Source organism: Quercus lobata, chromosome 2, assembly GCF_001633185.2.
Source record: "Quercus lobata isolate SW786 chromosome 2, ValleyOak3.0 Primary Assembly, whole genome shotgun sequence".
NCBI classification, from domain to species: domain Eukaryota; kingdom Viridiplantae; phylum Streptophyta; class Magnoliopsida; order Fagales; family Fagaceae; genus Quercus; species Quercus lobata.
Window position 1 is genome coordinate 73,400,160 of NC_044905.1, and position 22,035 is coordinate 73,422,194.

At 35.1% G+C, this 22,035-nt stretch overlaps 2 protein-coding genes across 2 annotated transcripts; one reads left to right on the forward strand and one right to left on the reverse strand.

Annotated features, from left to right (window-relative positions):
* Window positions 1–6,762: 6,762 nt before the first annotated feature.
* Window positions 6,763–8,016, forward strand: LOC115978340 (mavicyanin). The gene is made up of 2 exons (XM_031100364.1): window positions 6,763–7,065; window positions 7,549–8,016. The coding sequence occupies exons 1-2, from the start codon at window positions 6,864–6,866 to the stop codon at window positions 7,872–7,874; spliced, it is 528 nt and encodes a 175-aa protein (XP_030956224.1). The 5' UTR covers window positions 6,763–6,863; the 3' UTR covers window positions 7,875–8,016.
* Window positions 8,017–15,714: 7,698 nt separating this feature from the next.
* LOC115976536 (uncharacterized membrane protein At3g27390) lies at window positions 15,715–21,273 on the reverse strand. Its single transcript, XM_031097860.1, has 11 exons — window positions 20,936–21,273; window positions 20,625–20,798; window positions 19,803–19,911; window positions 19,500–19,695; window positions 19,268–19,404; window positions 18,001–18,289; window positions 17,332–17,438; window positions 17,113–17,245; window positions 16,750–16,936; window positions 16,380–16,623; window positions 15,715–16,255 (listed from the first exon to the last, which is right to left on the reverse strand). Exons 2-11 carry the CDS (start codon window positions 20,716–20,718, stop codon window positions 16,000–16,002), a joined length of 1,752 nt encoding a protein of 583 aa, XP_030953720.1. The 5' UTR covers window positions 20,719–20,798; window positions 20,936–21,273; the 3' UTR covers window positions 15,715–15,999.
* Window positions 21,274–22,035: the final 762 nt, after the last annotated feature.

Here is a 22,035-nt window from a genome sequence, read left to right on the forward strand (position 1 = left end):
GCTCCTGTACTGAATCTGTCCTTTTCTTCGGGTGCTTTTGTGAGATGTCGGTCATAAAGTCGTCATCGGCCACATCCTTGGGCCTTCAAGGAGCTTTTATGATGTGACCCTGACAGTAGGGCTCCTCGGCCTGGGCTTTGGGCCTTTAACGTGAAGTGGGTCGGGATTCCAAATTTCAGGCCCCACAATAGCCCCTCAAAATCCTGCTTCTCGGCTTTTTAATCGGGAATGAGGGTTTTGGTGATGCTGAGCCCACCTCGTGACTTGCTCAAATCCTGTATTCTATTATTATTTATGCTTTTCCATTTATATGGGAGTCGTGTCAAAACAAGGGACGCTCTTTTATTTTTCATTCACGAGGAGTCTTTTGATATTTCGGTACTCGAGGCGCGCCTTCACGAGGATCTTCAGATCCTACGGCTGAGGATGAGGTTGGAAATTGAGCCAAGTCTGCCTTGCCCGTAGCGTTCCTTGGAAATTTGCACAAATTAAATGCCACCGGTCTGCTTCGTGTATAAATAGGGTAGGGGGTCACTCCCCTTACACATGAACTCTCCTGTTCCCTTCAGAATCATACTTCTTCTTCCATATCCATGATCTCCATTTCTAGTGCCCTTCTACCTCAAAGTAAGATGTTTGAGGCGTGGATGGGGATGAAAGATCTTCGCACGCTTCAGAGGCACCGAATCCTCAAGGTGATATGGCACGGACAAGGATGGCACAGATTCAAGCCAGTCCCCCGTTTTGATAGGGGGAAGATGGTACTTCTCCCTCTTTCAGTCAAAATCCGAAGCAGGTTCTGATCATGCCAGATTTTTGGTATGTCAGAAGAAGGAATTTCCGCCATCAGCGCCGTCTGCCTTGTCGCAGACAAATTTTTGCGGGGGCTACTCAACTTCCGGCTCCCTGCACCTTTTCTTCAACAGTGCAGGCCTCAAGTTGGGTTCTCTGTACCTTTTCTTCAACGACGCTAGCCCGAAGCCAGGTGCTCTCTGCACCTTTTCTTCAACGGTGCAGGCCCTACGTTGGGTTCTTTGGCTGCCTGAGTTATGGACATGTAAAAGTATTGAGGAATGGTTTCCTTAATCAGCATCTTGGTACAACAGCCAACCTCTCCTCTGTACTTCTCCTTCGGCTTTATCTTCATTCTCTTGTATTTTTTCTTTTTACTTACGTAGTTAGCTTTAGTGTAAGCTTATTTCAGCTTTTCATTGTACACTGTACTATTTCTTTATCTTAATAAAAGATGAGTTTATTTCTTTATAAATACTTTTCCTTTCGGCAGCAATTACTTTGTGAACGTGTGTGTTGTGTATGTATTCTCCTTTAGTGATGAGTAGAGCAGGAAAAAACCTTAAAACAAATTTCTACTAGTTTGAACTTACTGACATTATCAAGTATAACAATGGTAATTTTCAATAAATTAAACTCTTGGAACTAACCGAGATAACGGCTGAGCGCTGTGCGATGCATGCAAGACAAATGTCCGAGAACGATAAACTCTAAATAATTCATCCGAGAGGGTAACCGAGTAGTGAGGGACTTTGCTTGTGTTTTTGGTAACATATTGCTCCATATTGCTCCATATTGCATCAATCCCTTTGGTACTGAGGATCTGAGAGTAGATTGGGGAATCCATGCAGTTTAGGGATTAACCCAACTGTTAATGGGGAGTTCTCCTAGGATAGATTCTAAGGTCCGTGTAACGTAGTTTTTCTTTTAAGCACTTGGTTCCCCATAGGCTTGAGTCCGAGGACCATGCAAGGCCTTGGTTCTGTCCAAAACTTGTAATTTTTCTTTTTTGTACTTGGTTTCCCCATAGGCTTGAGTCCGAGGACCATGCAAGGCCTTGGTTCTGTCCAAAACTTGTAATTTTTCTTTTTTTTGTACTTGGTTTCCCCATAGGCTTGAGTCCGAGGACCATACAAGGCCTTGGTTCTGTCCAAAACTTGTAATTTTTCTTTTTTGTACTTGGTTTCCCCATAGGCTTGAGTCCGAGGACCATACAAGGCCTTGGTTCTGTCCAAAACTTGTAATTTTTCTTTTGTACTTGGTTTCCCCATAGGCTTGAGTCTGAGGACCATGCAAGGCTTTGGTTCTGTCCAAAACTTGTAATTTTTCTTTTTTGCACTTGGTTTCCCCATAGGCTTGAGTCTGAGGACCATACAAGGTCTTGGTTCTGTCCAAAACTTGTAATTTTTCTCTTTTTTGTACTTGGTTTCCCCATAGGCTTAAGTCCGAGGACCATGTAAGGCCTTGGTTCTGTCCAAAACTTGTAATTTTTCTTTTTTGTACTTGGTTTCCCCATAGGCTTGAGTCCGAGGACCATGCAAGGCCTTGGTTCTGTCCAAAACTTGTAATTTTCTTTTTTGTACTTGGTTTCCCCATAGGCTTGAGTCCGAGGACCATGCAAGGCCTTGGTTCTGTCCAAAACTTGTGTTTTCTTTTTTGTACTTGGTTTCCCCATAGGCTTGAGTCTTGTTGGTTCTGTCCAAAACTTGTTTTCACTTGGTTTCCCATAGGCTTGAGTCCGAGGACCATGCAAGGCCTTGGTTCTGTCCAAAACTTGTAATTTTCTCTTTTTGTACTTGGTTTCCCCATAGGCTTGAGTCCGAGGACCATGCAAGGCCTTGGTTCTGTCCAAAACTTGTAATTTTTCTTTTTTGTACTTGGTTTCCCCATAGGCTTAAGTCCGAGGACCATACAAGGCCTTGGTTCTGTCCAAAACTTGTAATTTTTCTTTGTTTTGTACTTGGTTTCCCCATAGGCTTGAGTCCGAGGACCATACAAGGCCTTGTTTCTGTCCAAAACTTGTAATTTTTCTTTTTTTTGTACTTGGTTTTCCCATAGGCTTGAATCCAAGGACCATGCAAGGCCTTGATTCTGTCCAAAACTTGTAATTTTTCTCTTTTTTGTACTTGGTTTCCCCATAGGCTTGAGTCTGAGGACCATGCAAGGCCTTGGTTCTGTCCAAAACTTGTAATTTTTCTTTTTTGTACTTGGTTTCCCCATAGGCTTGAGTCCGAGGACCATACAAAGTCTTGGTTCTGTCCAAAAACTTGTAATTTTTCTCTTTTTTGTACTTGGTTTCCCCATAGGCTTGAGTCCGAGGACCATGCAAGGCCTTGGTTCTGTCCAAAACTTGTAATTTTTCTTTTTTGTACTTGGTTCCCCATAGGCTTGAGTCCGAGGACCGTGCAAGGCCTTGGTTCTGTCCAAAACTTGTAATTTTTCTTTTTTGTACTTGGTTTCCCCATAGGCTTGAGTCCGAGGACCATACAAGGCCTTGGTTTTGTCCAAAACTTGTAATTTTTCTCTTTTTTGTACTTATTTATTTTTCGAACGTAAGCCCCTAGATCAGGGCGGGGAGAGTTGGCTTGAGGCTAGAAGTCCCCATAGCTACCTGTGCCATTGGCACTGCAAAGCGTAACCCCTAGCAGAAGTTTATGTCGGTGCAACAACTGCATGTCGCCGGAGATGGAGGAAACTCCGCGAACCTCTGATTGCTGGAGAGTTGAATCCACCGCCACCTGCGCCAACGAGCAAGCCTTTCCCACAGACGGTGCCAATTGTAGGGACACGATTTTTAACGGCCCGGGAATGACCCTGGGCTCGTATGTAAATGGGCCCAAACAATATGATTTGTAGAGAGTGGGTTTGGAAAGGCTGGACCTTGGTCGTTGGGCAATGGTTTGGTCAGGATTTTCATAGAAGCCCATACGAAGATGGATTTGACCTGTAGGGCTGAGTCTTACACGGATGTGGTGTGAGGATCTATCTCCTCGGACTTAGTCCGAGGAGCGTTTCATCCTCACCATTCTTTTTTTTATGAGTTCCCCCTTCCTCCCTCCAGTTCCTGGGAAGATCCACTCCTTTTTAGCTCTCTTTTCCCTTTTATACTAGTATTCATTTTCCTTTCTTCATCTACGTGTCAGCTTCTCCTTCTTTGAGGTGGTTACTCGTCTTATCAATCCTCACGTCAGAGTGGTTGGAAAAAACTCACGTCAGAGTGGTTGGAAAAAGCTGGATAGCATGGTATGGGTATGGGTTTGTCAGGCGATGGGCTCCACATTAAGGTGCTGGCAGCCTTCTCCCTTATGCTGCTCCTGTACTGAATCTGTCCTTTTCTTCGAGTGCTTTTGTGAGATGTCGGTCATAAAGTCGTCCTCGGCCACATCCTTGGGCCTTCAAGGAGCTTTTATGATGTGTCCCTGACAGTAGGGCTCCTCGGCCTAGGCTTTGGGCCCTTAACGTGAAGTGGGCCAGGATTCCAAATTTCAGGCCCCACAGGTATTGTTAAGTAATAATAGCCGTGATGTTTGTCAAGTGATAATAATGTTGGGTTTGCCAAGAATCTTGTTGTTCAATTGATATATATATATATATATTTTTTTTTTTTTGTATTTTCAACAAATAGGTTTAGGGTTCAAATCATCCTCTTGATATTGAAATATTAAAAAAAAAAAAAAAAAAAGGTATTTATGAAGAGGTGAGGTGAAAATAAAATCTAAGGTTTATCAAATATTGTCATTGATGATGCAAAAAATCTTCAGTGGGTCGAATGGTCCTCACGTGCCGAAACAAAAACACAGAGAAGATCTTACAGAGAGTACCGATGTACCGGCCAAATACCTTCTAAAGATTAAATTAGAAAGAGAATTTCTACAACTCTAGAGTATCAGAGTTGGGGAATTATGCGTACCTTGATTTATGAGGGTTTTGGGGTTTTTATAGTAGTGTAGAGCTGACCTCTATTTCTTGATGGAGAAGGTATTTCCTTATAGAGAAAATTCTCATTAATACTCGTATTTTATGGAATCTTTTCTTTGTAGGGATTTCTTTGATTATGGTTGAGCATAGAATGCAAGATATTTCCATACTAGGATTCTTGGAGACCACTCATGCCACGTAGGTGCCCCGTGGCTTCAACAAACCGTCTCCCTTCGATCCGTCTACCTTAAGGAGTCCATCTGTCACCTTGCCTCTCCGTCCAGGTTATGAGTCCGTCTACTAGTTTTTTGGTTGGTAGAATAACTAGGCCATCTCTTTTGGTGACTCCATCACTTATGACTCCCTCTGTTAATTGGACCCGTCTGCTTTGGGATTTATCCCTCTTAGTCATCTTGAGCAAAGAGTTGATGAAGTTGTTGGTTAACAGAATATGTTTTTCTTTAATTAGTATTGTTCGGTTTTTCTTAGGGTATATATATTCACAGTATATATATTCATGGCAATCAATATTGTAAAAGATCTAATGCACTCCCCCCCCCCCCCCCCCCAAAAAAAAAAAAAAAAAAAAAACGCAACCGTTGGTGATTGCAATGTTTGGAATTAGAAGATTGACATCAAAATATTTAACGCAGCCTCCTTGCTCTATAAAATGATTTAAACTCTAGTGGCTAATATTGAATAATTCCCTAGCCCTGATTTACTAGGAAAAAAGAAAAAGAAAAAAAGAAGGTCAGTCATGATCCTTATGAGTTGTGACTGACCTTTTTTAGTATACTCTATAAAATTTAGTTGATCCTCATCAATTTAGTTGATTCTCATGTGACTTGTTGAATTCGATTTGCCAAACTAAACAAGTTCAAGTTTCATTCAAGTTCTCTCAGTGAAGTTGGGTTGGACAATCCTACTCTAGAAGGAGATTCTGAAATAATCATCAATGCTATAAAGAATTAATGGTGATATGTTTACTTTTGTTTTTAATTAGTCATTTACTTAAAGACACTTTGTCTTATGTAAACTCTTCTCTCATACCTTTAAGTAAGATAAGTAGGAAGAGATGCCTTAACTAGGAGAGCTAGATTATCTTTCCTATTTTTAGTTTGGATGAAATCCGTTCTTACAAAATATTATCAATTTTGTTAACACCGATTTATTTGCTATCTGAATAAAATTTCATTGACAATTTTCTAAAAATAAAAGTCCTATAAAAAAAAAAGTTCATTCTTCAAGTGCCAAGATTTTTGTAGTGCAATAACCTTTTGGTATTTTTAATGAAAACTAGTTTCATTATATGCGCTCCGAATATGCGATGAGACTCTTTTTTATTATTATTTTGAGTTTAATGTAGTTTTTCAATTTAAATTTATCTATTTTTAGTGAGATTACACATGAATGAATTTTTAAGAAACTAAAATTTAAGATTTGAAAATAAGTAAACGGCTAGATTTAACGTATGCTAATTTTTTTTTTTTTTTAAAATGTATTAAACATGCTTGAAAGATATATTAAAATAGAGAGTGTGCTAATATTTAGAAAAAAAAATTATCTAATAGTTTTTTAATTTTGTTGAATTACAATTTTAACTTTATTTTTTTTTATTTTTTAAGAATAAGAATTATCTAATTAAATTAGGGATATTTTTTACATTTTATTGAAATTATAAGTAGCTTTTTAAATCCTCTAAAAATTAATTTTTAAATCCTTTTTTCCTCATATTATAACTATCAAATTACCATTGAAAAAGAAAAAGAAAAAAAATAAGGGTTTCATCCAAATGATTAGACCAACTGACCCATTATCCGTGATTGTTGGCAACGTGGGAAAACATTTCCGCTTCAGAATTACTAGTTTTTGAATATCGATTAGACGAACTGACTGACCAAGTCAAAGAAATAGCCAAAACCTCTCCCACTACCTTCATGTCCATCCACTCTCCCCTGTAACTGACTCATCTCAAGCACTACTTCACACCCACGCTCTCTGGCGGATTCCCCTTATTATAAGCCAATAATATCACAAACTCCCACTATTATTACTCGCATATCACACCCTCAAAACTCCGTGTTTCCACTCAACTGATCTCTTCCTTTAGCATATATCCTAGTCTCTTCTGAGAGCCTTTGCAAAAGCTTCCAATGGCTTCTTTCTCCAAGAGTTCCACCACAGTTCTAATTGTGTTCTTGTTTACCGTATTCTGCTCTCTTCACAATTTCTCAGTCTCTTCCTTTGAGTTCGAAGTTGGAGGCACCCATGGTTGGGTAGTCCCACCAGCCAATGACAGCAAAATCTACAATGACTGGGCCTCAGAAAACCGCTTCCAAGTTGGTGACACTGTCCGTAAGTATACACAAACATGCATTCACAATCACATGCACTCACAATCACTTACACTTAACTAGTTTGATGTTTATGTTTTCAGTAGGTCTATATAAACACAACTTTTTTCCAAAAAAAGAAAAAGAAAAAAAAGAACGGTAAACAAAAAGTGGTATCAATGATGATCTCATGTGAAATCAACAACAATTTGCTAAGGTATGAAAAAGTTGTGAAAAAGTATTGGGTCTATTGCACTTCAAACATGCATTCATATATTATACACGTGTTAACTAGTTTGATGTTTATATTTTCAGTAAGTCCATATACACAACTTTGTTCATAATCACTGTGGTGTAGACAGTAAAATGTTATCAATGATAATCCATGTAAAAATCAATAACAATTCATCACTTCTTTTGGTTGCAAAAAAGTTGTGAAATATATTTGTGTCTACAATGTGTTTCTTATATATTTTGGTGCTTGTGTTTTCTTTTTTGTACACAGGTTTTAGATACAGGAAGGACTCAGTTATGGAGGTGAATGAGACAGAGTATAAGAGGTGCAATTCCTCTCACCCCAACTACTTCTCCAACAATGGGAATTCAGTTTTCAGGTTGAATCAGCCGGGTCCTTTCTACTTCATAAGTGGAGTATCCGGGCACTGCGAGAAGGGTCAGAGGATGATCGTAAAAGTGATGTCACATGAGGAAGAGTCTCCATCTGGTGGTGGCGGAAAATCATCATCTGGTTCCCATGTTGCAGTTTCTTCACTTGGAGTCTCTGCATTAGTCTTAATTTCTTCAGTTTGTGTTGTCATTTGTTGCTTCTAATGTTATATAGTCACCCTAGTGTTATGCTAGGTGGGAAGTTATTTAGTTCTATTGTCCAGTTTTTGAATTTTTAGGGTTTCATAAGACTAAGTTATTTTTTTGTTCAGAGATGTTATTGTAAATCTAACGTGGGATTTGTTTAGACCTCTGATGATGGAATCTGTCTTTTCTTTAATTTTTCATGTGCTTTGCTTTATAATTATATCTTGAAAAATGTGATATATAAAAGGATAACAAGTTAAGGAGACTTCAGGAAGTTACCAATACAAATATAATATGATTGTTTTATAAGAATATAATGTAAAATTTGTGATTAAAATAGTGCATGTATTATTTAATAATATTTTATATTTTTATAAATTTTATGTAATGGAACGTATAATGTATTTTGCATTTAATAAAAATCAACAAAAATACAATGAAAATTTTAATTTATTAAAAAGATTTAAATTATATAATTATATTATTTTTTTATATAAATGGAGAAAATGTTATTAAAAATGAATTATTCTTAAATATATCATAATTAGTTAACTAATTTGAACATATCTAAGAATATTAATATATATATACACACACACCCACCCTTATTCCATGGAATATAAGTAACATGTTATATTAATCTACAAAAAGAATCAATTTAAGGCCCAAATAGTCCAAGGTGGACTGATTTAAATTGACATGGACCGAATAGACTAAAGTGAATTGGATTAGACCGAAGTGTAATGATATGACCGAATGGACTGAATATGACCGAAGCAAAACGAAATTAAGGACCGACCGAAGTGGATCAAATTGGACTGAATGGACCAAAATACTACATTGATGTGCTTAAAAAGAGAATAACAATAATAAATGCTACGTTTTAGTTTTTAAATATACTAGTCACGATCCCGCGCGTTGCACGTTATGGTGGTTTTATTAAATTTTTTTTACAATTTAAACTAATTTAGTAATGAGTAATGTATTTCGTAATTATATTTTTATTTATTATAGGAACAATCCAAAATATAAAAAAAAAACGTAAACTAAAAAAAATTAATAAAACTTAACAATGACTAATTGAACCAATATTAGGATAAAATTTTGTTTTTGATAATCTATTAAAGTTATTTTCTTTGTAGAAATTATAATTTCGGCCACTCAAAGCATATTATCAAATAAATAATTATTATCAAAATCTACGAATTAAATTTCAATACATGCATTGTTATAAAATAATAATAATTAAAATAAAATTGTAAAAGTTAAAATTTGTCACTCATCCGATTATTTTCGTTTGGCTAACCTTTACTTTTCTTTAAATGAATGGCATTATTGAGTACTTCTAATACAACTATTAAGAATACTTTGCCCACCACAAAGGATTAAAAAATAAACAAAAATTAATAAAGTCTCATAGTTTAACATCTAAATTGAGCACTATAAAAAATCATACTATATAACAGAATAAATACTAAATTATCTAAATCATGCTATGTAATAGAATAATATTATATTTTTAGATGCTATATTTAATTATTTAGAACACAATAGGATAACATTTAAAAAAAAAAAAAAAAAAAAAAAAAAAAAAAAAAAAAAAACAGCAACAACAACAACAATTTAAATAACAAAACTAAATCACATTAACTCAAAATAGAGTTTTAAAGAATATAAAAAATTATCAACCTAAAGTAGAGATGCAAGAAAAAAAAATCCACCAAAAATTTAGAGAGAGAGAAAGAGAGAGAGAGAGGGAGGGAGAGAGAACCTTTTTTTTTTTTTTTTTTTGTGTGAGGGAAAACTATGCATAAAATAGAAGAGATAGTGACAAATTTATAATAAGAGGGTGTGAATAAAAAGAGACAAAAATAAAGGAAAATGAAGGGAAAGACGAAGAATGATATTAATGTAGAGGGTAGTGGGGAAATAAAAAGGTAAAGGAGGAAGAAAGATTGAAGAAGTAGTGGAGAGATGAAATGGTAAGAGCACTATCATCAGGTGTGTCAAATGCCAAATATTTGGCATTTGACACACCAAACACTAAAAACCAACCATTATCAGGTATCTCAAATCTCAAAATTTTTAACACACGGCTACAGTACCGTCTCATATTTGAGACAGTACGGACAAATGTGCCAAAATTTTTATTATTATTTTATATACTTTTTCTCTCTCCTCCCCAGACATATCTCTCTCTCCGCCTGGTTCTCTCTCTCCATCTGGTTCTCTTTCTCAACTCTCATCTCTGTCGTATCTCTCTTTCCTCAGTCATTCTCAAATGCAAATGCAAACTCAAGGTCTCCCTTACAAACAAAACACAAAAACTCTCTAAAGATCACTCAAAAACAAAACTACCGATCAATTTTCTAAAATTGATTTTCCTAATTCCCCATCTCTCTCAACCTTTGATCTCTCTAACTCTGACCCAAACTCTCATCTCTGTCTAGCCCTCTCTGTTGCTCTTTCACAGCCACGCCGATCTCACCACAGTGACCACCACGCCGCGCCGCCGAGCTTCGTGCCATCCACCACGTCACGCCGCGCCGCCGAGCTTCGTGCCATCCACCACGTCACGCCACGCTGCGCCGTCGAGCTTGCCGTACCATCCGCCATGCCATGCCACACTGCCGAGCTTGTCGTGCCATCCACCCCCACGCCGCCGATCTCTCACAGTGTGAGACATTTCTTATCTTTTGTTTTCTGATGGTGGTTTTTTTTTTTTGGTTGCCGTGGGTTTTATTGTTGTGGCTATTGGTTGATTTTCATGGGTTGTGGTGGTGGCTTTTTTTGTTGTTGCCGGTAGGTTGTGAGGTTCAGGCTTATCTAGAGGGATTGGAGGTTGGGTTTGTTTGATTTGGGATGAGTTTTGAGGTTTGTGAATGTGCTGGGTTGTGGGTTAGTTGTGGCAGTGATATTGTAATTTGGTGGTTGTGGTGGCTGTCGGTGTTGTTGGTGTGGCCGTGGTTATTGTTGGTGGCCGTTGTTGCGGCAGTGGTGGCTGTGCCGTTGTTGCTGTTGTTGATGAGAGAAGTTAATATATTATTTTAATATGATGTAAATATTATTTTAATGTATAGAATAGAAGAATAGAACATCTGATAAATGGTATATTGTAAAATGATGTGCTAAAATGATAAAGTAAGTTTTTGGTGTGTTAAAATGGCATTTTTTATGAGAGAGCTGATGAGAATGCTCTAAGGGAGAGAGAGGTTGGAGAAGTGTAAATATTAAAAAGATAAATGTTAAAAACAATTATAGGAAAATTGGAAAGAAAAAAAAATAATGACGGAGATACTGATGTGGCTCAACTGGAGCGTAGCAACCATAAATGTTGCGCTTCAACTTTTAGATATATATAAATATATAGATTAACTGCATTGACATCAAACAACACTCTTTGAGGTTTTAGAGTACTTGACGCTTTCAGTTGCATATTCTCAACCTATATAACATTTGGTTGTCTTGTTTGTGAAGCTTCATTACCAATTTCTTCAATTTCAAATTTCTTTTGTTCACTTGAATCAGTCATCTTAATTTCTTCGATATCAATCTCCATACCATGATGCTCTGACGCTATTTCACTATTTCATTTTCACTTGTTTCTTCTGCAAAATAATAATAATAATAATAAATTCTTTTATTTTTTTTATGACAGAAAACAAAAGGAGCTCATTAAAACTCTTATATGATATGGAAACTTAGGCTTTTCTTCTTTTTAATTTTTTATATTTTTTAAATTATAAAAAAAAAAAAAAACAACTTTTGGAGAGAGGAGAATCAATAATGGTTTCCTTTCTCAAAACCCATTTCTCCTACCTGTACTGTGTGATAAATAGATCAAAACAGAGAAAGAGACAACATAGATTTGTTATTGGTTTAAACAAACAAAACAAACATCTAACAGAACTCAACACAGAAAAGATTGAAAATTTTCTAAATTCTTGTTCTACTTGCCTGGACTCTTGATTGGCAAAACCAAGGATATTACACCAATTGACTGTGGAGGAGCTAGTCGAGCTTGAGCTTGAGCTTGAGCTTGAGCAGGTGCAGGTGCTGGTGGAGATGAATCAATTGTAGAGACTGAGCCAGGATTTGGATTGAGGGGGGTTGAAGTATAGAAAACAAATTCATGAAAATCCAAAATAACATTGGTTCAATATTTAAAAACTAAGAACAAATGAGAAATGATTATTTCTTAATATATTGTAATACATTTGTTGTCACTCAAATTAATTATGGTTGCTAAATAAAAAATAATACAAGATGGGCAATAGATGAAGGAGAGAGAATCAGATATGTGCAGGGGGCCCTGGCTTATTGTTAAGTAGATTTTCGAAAGGCCATGAGGGGCTGTAGCTCCATCCTTGATCATCAACTGCTTGAATTTTGGTGTCTGATTTTGAATTTGGATTCATTACTGGTTGAGTTTGAGCTCTAGCGCTCATTTCTGCCAAAGCATCACAAAAATCTTGGTGCATGATAAAGCTATCATTCCTTCAAAAAATGAAAAAACCAAAACAACTTCAACAATCCCAAAACCCCTCCACAGTTGCATTAACAAACTAAAATTTTAATCAAACATCAAAAGCAAAAGCAAAAGCAAAAGCAAAACAAAAACCTGAAGAACAAAGTCCCACAATCAAAGCATCACAGATACCTCAACCGAAGCAGGCAAGTTCTATTAGAATTTATACACCATGTGGAAAGGAAGACAGGAAGGAAGGAAATCAGATAGGTAGTTGTTACTGCGAAACGGTAGAGCAGGAAGGTGGGTAGATTTCAAACTCTCTGTTTATTCTCATGCAATACCTGAAGGCTTCAATGTTTTTTTGTTTTTTTTGTTTTTTTTCCCCTTTAAGCTGAAAAGGCTCACACAAAACCCTAAAGGCTTCAACATTTTTAATTTATTTTTATTTCCCTTAAGATGAACTAAAAAATCTTTAGGTTGGGCTTGATAGTGGAACTAAATAAATAAGAGATGGGTTGGATTAATTATACAATTTTATTATAGGGAGATAGTGGAAGTAAATAAATAAGTAGTGGGCTGCATTTATAGGACTGAAAATTGTAAAAACCATTTTAAAATTGTAGGACAAATCATATTTAAAAAAAAAGAAAAAAGAATGACGTGGTAACTGATGTGGCGCAACGTTAGAGTAGAAGTATTAAACTCTACGCTTTAGCTTTTAGTAATATATAGATAAGATAGATAAGGACACCATTTGACCTCAAAGCTTAATTTGATAAGTTTGAGTCTAATTAAATTATATTAACTACTCATTTTTCACATTAATATCCAATGTGAAAATTCACTACTCAACTAATTACATTATTACTCACACATAAATATTCCAACATAAACCCATTCAAACAAAGCTGCAATGCGGTTAGAAAAAGCTAAAATAATCAATTTCTCAAGGGAATAAAGGTTTTTAGTTAATGAAAGGTGCATATAAAATTGGAAAAAAAAAAAAAAAATTCGAACCATTTAGGAGTTAGTTGGCCTCCACCCATTGCTTGGCCCATTTCTTTATTAAGATTTTCATCTTTGTAATTTTCATAGTTTTGAAATCCGAACAATTCAATGAACAGTAAAAGAGAGAAGTTCAAAATTTTTAAAATTAGACCGAGGTCAAACTGTGATGACATCATAATTAATTTAATAATTATTTAAAATATAAATAAATATATTAAATTAGTAAAAATTGAAAAATTACATAAAAATTTATAGGAAAAAGTTGGGTCATTTGTAAATACTATTTTCTCTTAATTAAATTGTATTAAATTAATAATATTTAATACAAAATAATTAAAATAAATGCTTAAAATTATTTAATATTAACTAAATTAGTACTTATAGAGATTCAAATATATCTTAATTTACCATAAATATGATATTTGTTAGATTTTCTCTTGTTATTTAAAAGATTTTAAAACATTATATACAAAAAATAATAAATAAATATAACAAAAAAAGTTTTATAAAATATAACTTATGAGCTGGCTGTGCTGGATAAAAAAGAGAAGAAAAAAAACTTATGACTCATGAGATCTCACGAGAAAATCAACCCCCCACTCACACATTTCCCCAAGCATCATGATCAAAGTTCACACGTTTCCTCAAATCAAACTTCAAATCCTATGGACTTTTTGTCTTCTATTCTTTTAGCTTTCCCGTACAGCCTCCGCCTCTATCTCCCTCTGTTATTTCTTCCACAGTTTTCAAACAAACAGCAGTCTCCTTCCACAATTTTTCAACAAATAAAGAAGCAGCAGAAGCAGATGCAGATGCAGAAGCTAGAAGCAGATTTGTAACCTTTCTTCCATAGTCTTCTATTCATTTTTTTTTTACTTGTTTTCTTTTTCTCTTTTTCTGGGAAGATCTGATGTTGGAGATTATTTTGAGCAATGTTATGTGATTTTTTGGGAACCGTCAGACCCGTCTAATATCCTTGTGCCTGGTGGACTTGGAGGAATACCAAAGAGATGAAAATGCAACTCAGCCTTCTAATGGGGCTCTTTTCATTTGAGTTGTGTTTTCATTCAGCACTAACAAAATAGATGATAAAGCATTCTTACTAATATTGAATGAGATTGATTATCAACTAAAGATAGTTACTAATAAATCTTGTACCACAATGAAAATTGTAGCACAAATAGCATCACTTAAAGCTAAAGTGTCTTCTCTTGGACTTAGAGAAGTATGAGATACTATTTTTGGCCGAGAGCCACAGGTCTATGTAAAAAAGAAGTTAAAACCTAAGGCATAGTAGGTAACTATGTGACTGCAATGCATGTGCTGCAAAAGTAAGCCAATCAATTGCAAAGGCTGCTTGCTTCTAGCAGTAGTATTTGTTGCTGTGACCGCCATAGCTCTAAAATAATATAAGTAATATATAGTAGCCTTGAGGAAAGTCTGAGAAGGTTTCTTAAGTATAAACAGACGTACTTTGAGTTCCTAATTTGAGAAAGCAACAGCACACAGCTGACATATCAGCAACAAAAAGCCATTACGAAATTGACAAATAGCTAGGCATTATATGGTACAGTATGAGTTAACATGAATTCTTCAAAATTAATGGTAAATTTACCCAGGTCGGAGCTGGGATTTTAGCTTTGGGGGGCTAAAGTATGAACCATTTTGTTTTTGTTTTTGCTTTTTGTTTTTTAAATAAGAAAAAATATACTAAGATTCAAGACTGAATTTACTATGAAAAATAAACTAGTAACCATTCAATATTAATAATATTTAAACAAAAGAAAATACAAAATAATTATTTGTCAATACATTTTAAATCAATCATTTTGCAAATGTGTACAACATTGTGCGTCTACAATGTAAACTTATAAAAATCCTCACAAATTTGTGACTACTTTTAGATTCCTAAACTAGGTCATCAGCTAGCAAACAAAAAATGGCTCAAGTTTGCTTCCTAAACTAGGTCATTAGCTAGCAAACAAAAAATAGCACAAGATTGCCCTTCGATGCGCTTACATTGAACTCACAATCACAATCCATCAACATTAGGCAACAAGAGCCAGCAGACAAGAGACAGGTCCCATTTCATTGTCACGGAATTTGTCTAAAGAAACTTGGTTCTTCTTCCTGGATCATTAAGATACCTGAAAGGACATGGACCAATCAAAGAACCCTTTTTCCGAGTGTCTCATCTTGTGTGACAATGAGTTCACGGATCAAATTAGGAACAAGTAATAATTTGATTATCAAAGCCACAAATAGCTTATGTCTTATCCTGTGATTTGCTAATTTAGTGAACTTCATAATGGTGCTTTCAATCCGAATACACTGGAAATTGTAGAAAAAGGGAATAAGTCTGTTGGTTAGTACAAATAGTGGAGAAAGGAGAGCGAATGCATAAACTTTTGCCTTTTGTTTGGGGGGGGTGGGGGAACCCACACTGATATTCAGAAAATGGAAAACGAAAACAAAACCCATATCTATTTTTTCTCTTACATTGCATTTTCTTTGTACAACATAGAAATACATGCTTCTTTATCTGTCATGATGGAGACGGCAAATATGAGAATAACTAAAGGTTACAACTTAAAATGACCAATTAGGAAATCAAGGAAAAAAGAATACTAAGATTGGTACCAAAATTACATTTAGCATCTCTCATTATAAAATTTCAACATTTCTCACTGCTGTTTGTGACTCTGGATCAGAACTGTGATTGTTCGTCTTGTACTTAAAAGATTGCTGGCTAAACATTCGTGCAAAGGCACTCTTTGATCTTGGAACTGTTTGAGGCCCATTGTTTGATCCACTGTGATCATTCTTTTTGACAAGATTATCGGATAGGGTCTTCACAAGAGCCTCAAAACGACGCCTAAAAGTCGGATACCTTGAGATAGATTTGATGATTCCTTGAAGCCTTCATCATTATTTTTTTACCAAAAAAAAAAAAGGATAAATGAAGCACAACTAAAAGGGGCATTAATAGAAAAAAAAAATTCTGGGAACTAGGAAGGTTCTGCAAATATTATTCACTTTATTACCTTCGAGCTAATGCATCGAGTTCAGCTCGTTTACGTTCAGATTCAGGTGGTGAGCCAATATTTGAGTTTTTCAATCTCACTGGATCTCCACCCAACAAAACTAACTTGGAGAAATAGTCCTCTTCTGCCTCAGAAAGATTCTCAGCTTTAATCTGATCTTTAAGGATAAGAAGTGGATTAAGAAACCAATCAAAGACGGCATCTTTCGGCCTGTTTGTGCTAGTGACCTCTGTAACCTCGTCAGCTATATCAATCAATTATAAAAGGAATTTCTTTATTAGCCATCAAGACTGCTGGAAATTATAAAAAAGAAGAATGATACAAAAATAATTTATTTTAAAGGAACATATGTAGGAAAGTGCAGCACTACCTAACAATAAACCCACAGCATTGGCTTTTGCAGAGCGCAGGAGCATCTGAAGAAAGCAGTAAGCTGGTAACCCAATGCTAATAACTCTGCTAGACTTGGCACCTTCAATGTCTTCAAGTGTTATTAGTCCTTCAGAAAGCATTATTTCGGCAAGGCGTTGACACTCCTTGAATAAGCTATCAAGTAGCTACAGAGACATGAAAAAACTTTCATTCAGCACCTAAACCATGAGCTAAAAAATTAGGTGTCTTCAAAATTAGAATTATGCAATTAAGTCACGCATTTCAAACACATGCAAATAGGGGGAACTTCATTCCAGAGAGAAGCATTCCCTTAATTTTAAATGCAATATATACAAGATACCTCAAGTGGCTTCAACTCAGTCATAGGGTTCTTAATTGATGTTGTGCGGGAAGGAGGATTTCGGAAAGAATTGGGCCTTGAGATAGAAGGTGTACGAGAGGTGGGCTGTAATTGTGCATGTCGATACTTAGGCCTGTTAATATCAGAATTTTATGAGAATCTAGTCACAGTGCATGAAAACTTTTCACAACCAAAGAGAATTAGAGTGCTGAACAAAACCTAGGAAAGATGGATCCTTCTGGCATGTCAAGAACATCATTGCTATATTCATCATATATGGACAACGCTGCAACAATATAGCAAAGACCAAACCAAAACGAGGACTCCTGTAATCCAAAGACCAAACAATCAATTTATGTCACCTGCAATCTATGCAACCGGGACACCGACAAAAGGTCTCGCTATCTCATATGATCTCAAAGTCTCTGACATGAGAATCATAATTTGGTGATTATAGCATAGGTGCAATTGCTTGAAATGATTACACAGACTAAATGCTAAAATCTGAGATAACTTGCAATATATTTCAATCTTAAGCTGAAACATCTACTAAAATGATCAGTTGAAGAAAATGGTAATCAACTATAGCACCAATCACTTTTGGAGGTGTTAAAACCTCATGGAAAACAGGCAAAGTAAATATTCGTTCTGTTTACAATGGAATCTGACCATGAATATTTATTATAGTTACTAGAAAAATCAGATAGTGTCATTCTCTAGTAGTAAGTGTGATTCTTGTACAAAACAAACATGTGAACAACAAATTAACTCAATTTGAATGCTACCTCCATCTGCTCATCAGCAAAGAAAAAAAGCAGCAATTTATAACAAGCTGTATTAACTATACAACTGAAAAACAACATTACCTCATCTAGCATACAGTCTTACCTGATAAGCAACCACCCCTGCATAAGCACCAAGAAAAATACTGGCAACCATGGAGCCTAACACTGCCCCAACAACAGCCAATGGCCAGAGTATGATAGCAAGACCAGCAAAAGGTACGCATATTGTCTCCAAGAAAGGGCCTTCACGACCTATAAGGTCATGAAACAAACGGTGCCACCCCTTAAAGAGCATGTAGATGCTTTTGCATAGAGCAATGAATGAGACTAATGGAAAATCAACAACTAATCCAAGAACTCCAGCAATTACTGCCCCAGGAAGATAAAGCAATCTGCAAGGAAGTTAACACCAAAGAAAAAAAACACCTTAATAAAACAAAATAAGTTCAGCATGAAACAACTCCACAAAACTTAACTTCTGTATACAATGGAAACATGGGCACACTAATTCACATATCCAGATAAACTACCAAGATTAAGAACAAAAATATCAATCATCAGTGTCATGTTGTTATATTATGGGGAAGGAAAAGACTAGGTTTTTGTGAATAAAACAAGATGACTGGGCTAATCATGACCATCAGATAATTTATACTATTTTTTTAAAAAGCTTGACTAAAGCCTGTCCCATTAAATGATGCGCTTGTGGACAATCATACCATAAATATATCTGTTAACAACCCTTCTGCCAATCATATCTTGTACAGTCAATTAGTACTTCCCTTTGTGTAAATTCCACATGCTAGTAGTGTGTGTTAACTAGGATCAATTAACCAATGCATTGGACAATTCACCTTGTGTTAATGTCAATTAATTCCACCTACAGCATGAGATATAATTTCTCAAACTTGATTGTGGATGTTGACGTCAAGTCAAACATCTCTGAATTGCCAAAAGGATAGAATATAAGTTTTAACCATCAAGCATATTCTAGAGGCTGAAAAATGTCCTTTCTCCACAAATAATCTTTCAAAGATAATAAGCAGAAAATACTTCAAGAGACCTACAAATACAATTCATTTTCCAAGATTGAAAACATGGAGTTTGAAACAAAAAGAAATACAGGAAAGTATATTCTCACCTCTGATTACTCCATCCATCACGAAAATAAAGTTAACACATGGAAATTATAAATAGTTTAGCAAATGCAAATTATAAGAACTTAAGAGCCCATGTTCATCATTACAATCCTTCATATTGTAATAAAGGATTTGTTTTCAATAATATAGTCTCTACTCTATTTTATGGTTTTATGAGCAGTAATATAAATGAAATAAGAAGCAAATGTAGACGGTAGACAGAGAGAAAACCTAATCTCAAAATATTTCACATCTGGAGGTCCTTTTAGACGTAGGTCATCCATAACTGAGAAGTAGGAATGGTAACAAACATCCCTAAAATCCCTGACAATAGTAAAGGACCCTTTAACAGTGTCCTTAGTTCCATCCTGCAAATACAGTAAAAGAAAGAATGTCTCTTGTGACAGGCAACATGAGAATAGAGAATTTTATAAAGAAGAGAAATCATGTATTGAAGACATACATAAAAACAGTGGTATAATTTTCTAGTCTTTCCCACTCCAACAGCATCAAAAGTAGCAAATATTGGTGAAAAAAAGCCATATGCTGCTCCACCTATGATACTTCCAACAATACCAACTACTGGCCACAAAATCAAGGGCACAGGTAGAACGGAAATACAGAGAACAAGCTTCAAAACAGGTCCTAATCGCTTGGCTCTGCTCATTAAAGACATCAATATTCAATACTATGAGAAAAAAATTAACCAAAATAGATAAATAAATCAGGAAATCACAACGGGAAGGTGGAGGGACCATGAAAGCACCTCAGAACGCAATAATATGTCCAGGCAATATGTACAGGCCAAAGACCAATTGTGATAGCAGAAATTCCAACTGTCATGATAAGGCATACCACAGGGCAGAGAATGATACCTGAAACAAGTTTCATTTAAAATTTGGTGTTTATTAAAAGTCACACTCTTCATTCTGGCAATATATTGTGATTCACTAGTCAATGCTTTGTATACATGACTAGCTAAAATGACTATTCTAATTTCTCTGCATACACAATTCAAACATCACCCCCAAGGCATAGATATTTGTTTTGCACATGATGCATGAAAACTAGCATCTAAACTTGGTGATATAGACATGAATCAAAATGGCCTGTTAAAGAAAATTCCAAGGGGGAGAAACTAAACCAGGCAAGGACTCAGGTCTAGCATGAGGAGCAAATAATGATGCAATAACAATGAAATCAAACTAAGAAACCCAGGAAGCAGCTTAATCGCAAGATGAAAAGAGGGAGAAAGAAAGCACAATCCTGAAGCAATCATTTCTGTCTATCAATTTTCAAATGTTAAACTCCAGAACACCTTCTAACAAAGCAAACAGAAGCAAAACTAAATTAAAAAAAAAAAAAAACATCAGATATAAATTAAAACAGGAATTACACATGGACAGTGTATTGTAGTAGTACTGAAAAGATTAATTAATTCATTTATTCAAAACTATCTTTTTCCTAAATAACATAAGAAGCAAATACATATATAACTACATGATTAGTTTTGAGGGGAAAAAAAAGGCCATAACAAGAATGAAGCCAACAATAGAAAACAAAACCCAGGAACAAATTGACAACATACCTTTAATGACTCCCAGAATAAGAAGTCCATTGAAGAAAGGTAGAAAGCAAATAAAGTTCCACACTGAAGCCAAAACCCCCCTTGGGGGTTCCATCTCTCTCTCCTTACTCTTTACCAAACCAGATCTCCCCCAAATAACTACATACCCATCTCAGAGTCAACTCCAATTCCCACCTGCAATCACAAAATATATACTATTTTCAACAACTCAAGCAACAAAAACAATTAAACAAGTACCATGAAACCAAAAAATAACAAATACCCAACACACCAATAAGCAAAATTGCTGAAAACCCACATCAGAAACTTACTCAAGATCAGTTCTTTTACTCTTCTTCAGGACCAAATGACAATGAAAAAAGAATAACAAAGATTGTTATTCTTTAAGCCTTTGTCTTCTTTTTTCTCTGGGAAGCTAATGTTTTTTTTTTTTTTTTTTTTTAAACGTTAAGGTTTAATTTGAAATTAAAATATGAAAAAACATCACATGGGTTTTCTGGGATTGAACACAGGGCGTTTGAATAACCGTTGTTATAAGGCCTCAACTTAGGAGGTATCGTGGATAGAGCGGTTACTATAAAAAAATAAGCAAAGTTTTTATCTTTCTTTCATTTGTGTTTCTACTAAAAACCAAACCAAAGCAACTTGGGTTCTGTCTGTCTCTGTGGCTTAAATAAGAAAAATGAAAAACACGTATAAAAGGTTGAGGTGTTTTGGTACATTCACCCAAACACATATAAGGACACGTATTAGTAAAACCATTTTACTTATATATATTTTTACATATATTTTTAAACAACAAAATAAAAAATACATATTTTTAAACACATGTATCAAAATCTACTAAATTTGTATTAGAAACAAGTAAAAGCCACTTGTTGGAGTGTTTTACAAGCACTTTGTTTTTACTACTTCCACACTAAGTTAAAGATTACTATTGGACATAACTAATCATTCCGTGGAGGAAGCAAAACAATTTTGGCAATATGTTTAACGCGCATAGAAAATTGAGAGAGAGTGAGTAACGCTAATAAAAAAATAATAATAACACTATAATTTCACAACATTCTTAAATTAGTATACTAAATTTCACATGCATTCACTACAATTTCTATTATAAATTTTCTTTATAGAAAAAAATTTAGGGCCACAACCAATTTCACATTTATTTTTAATTATTTACAACTATGTGATTGATTGTAAGTGGAAAAAAAAAAAAGTGTTAGATCCATGTGAAACTAAGACATAAACAATTACAATTTGCCATATAAAATAGATGTTAAAAGTAAGAGCGAAATTAGTTGCAAACTAGAATTAGCCTTTTTGTTTTATTTTTTTTTTTAATAGAAAGTGTTACCCGTTTTGTTATGCTAGTTTGGAAATTAAAATTTTTTAATATGTTAATTTGGAA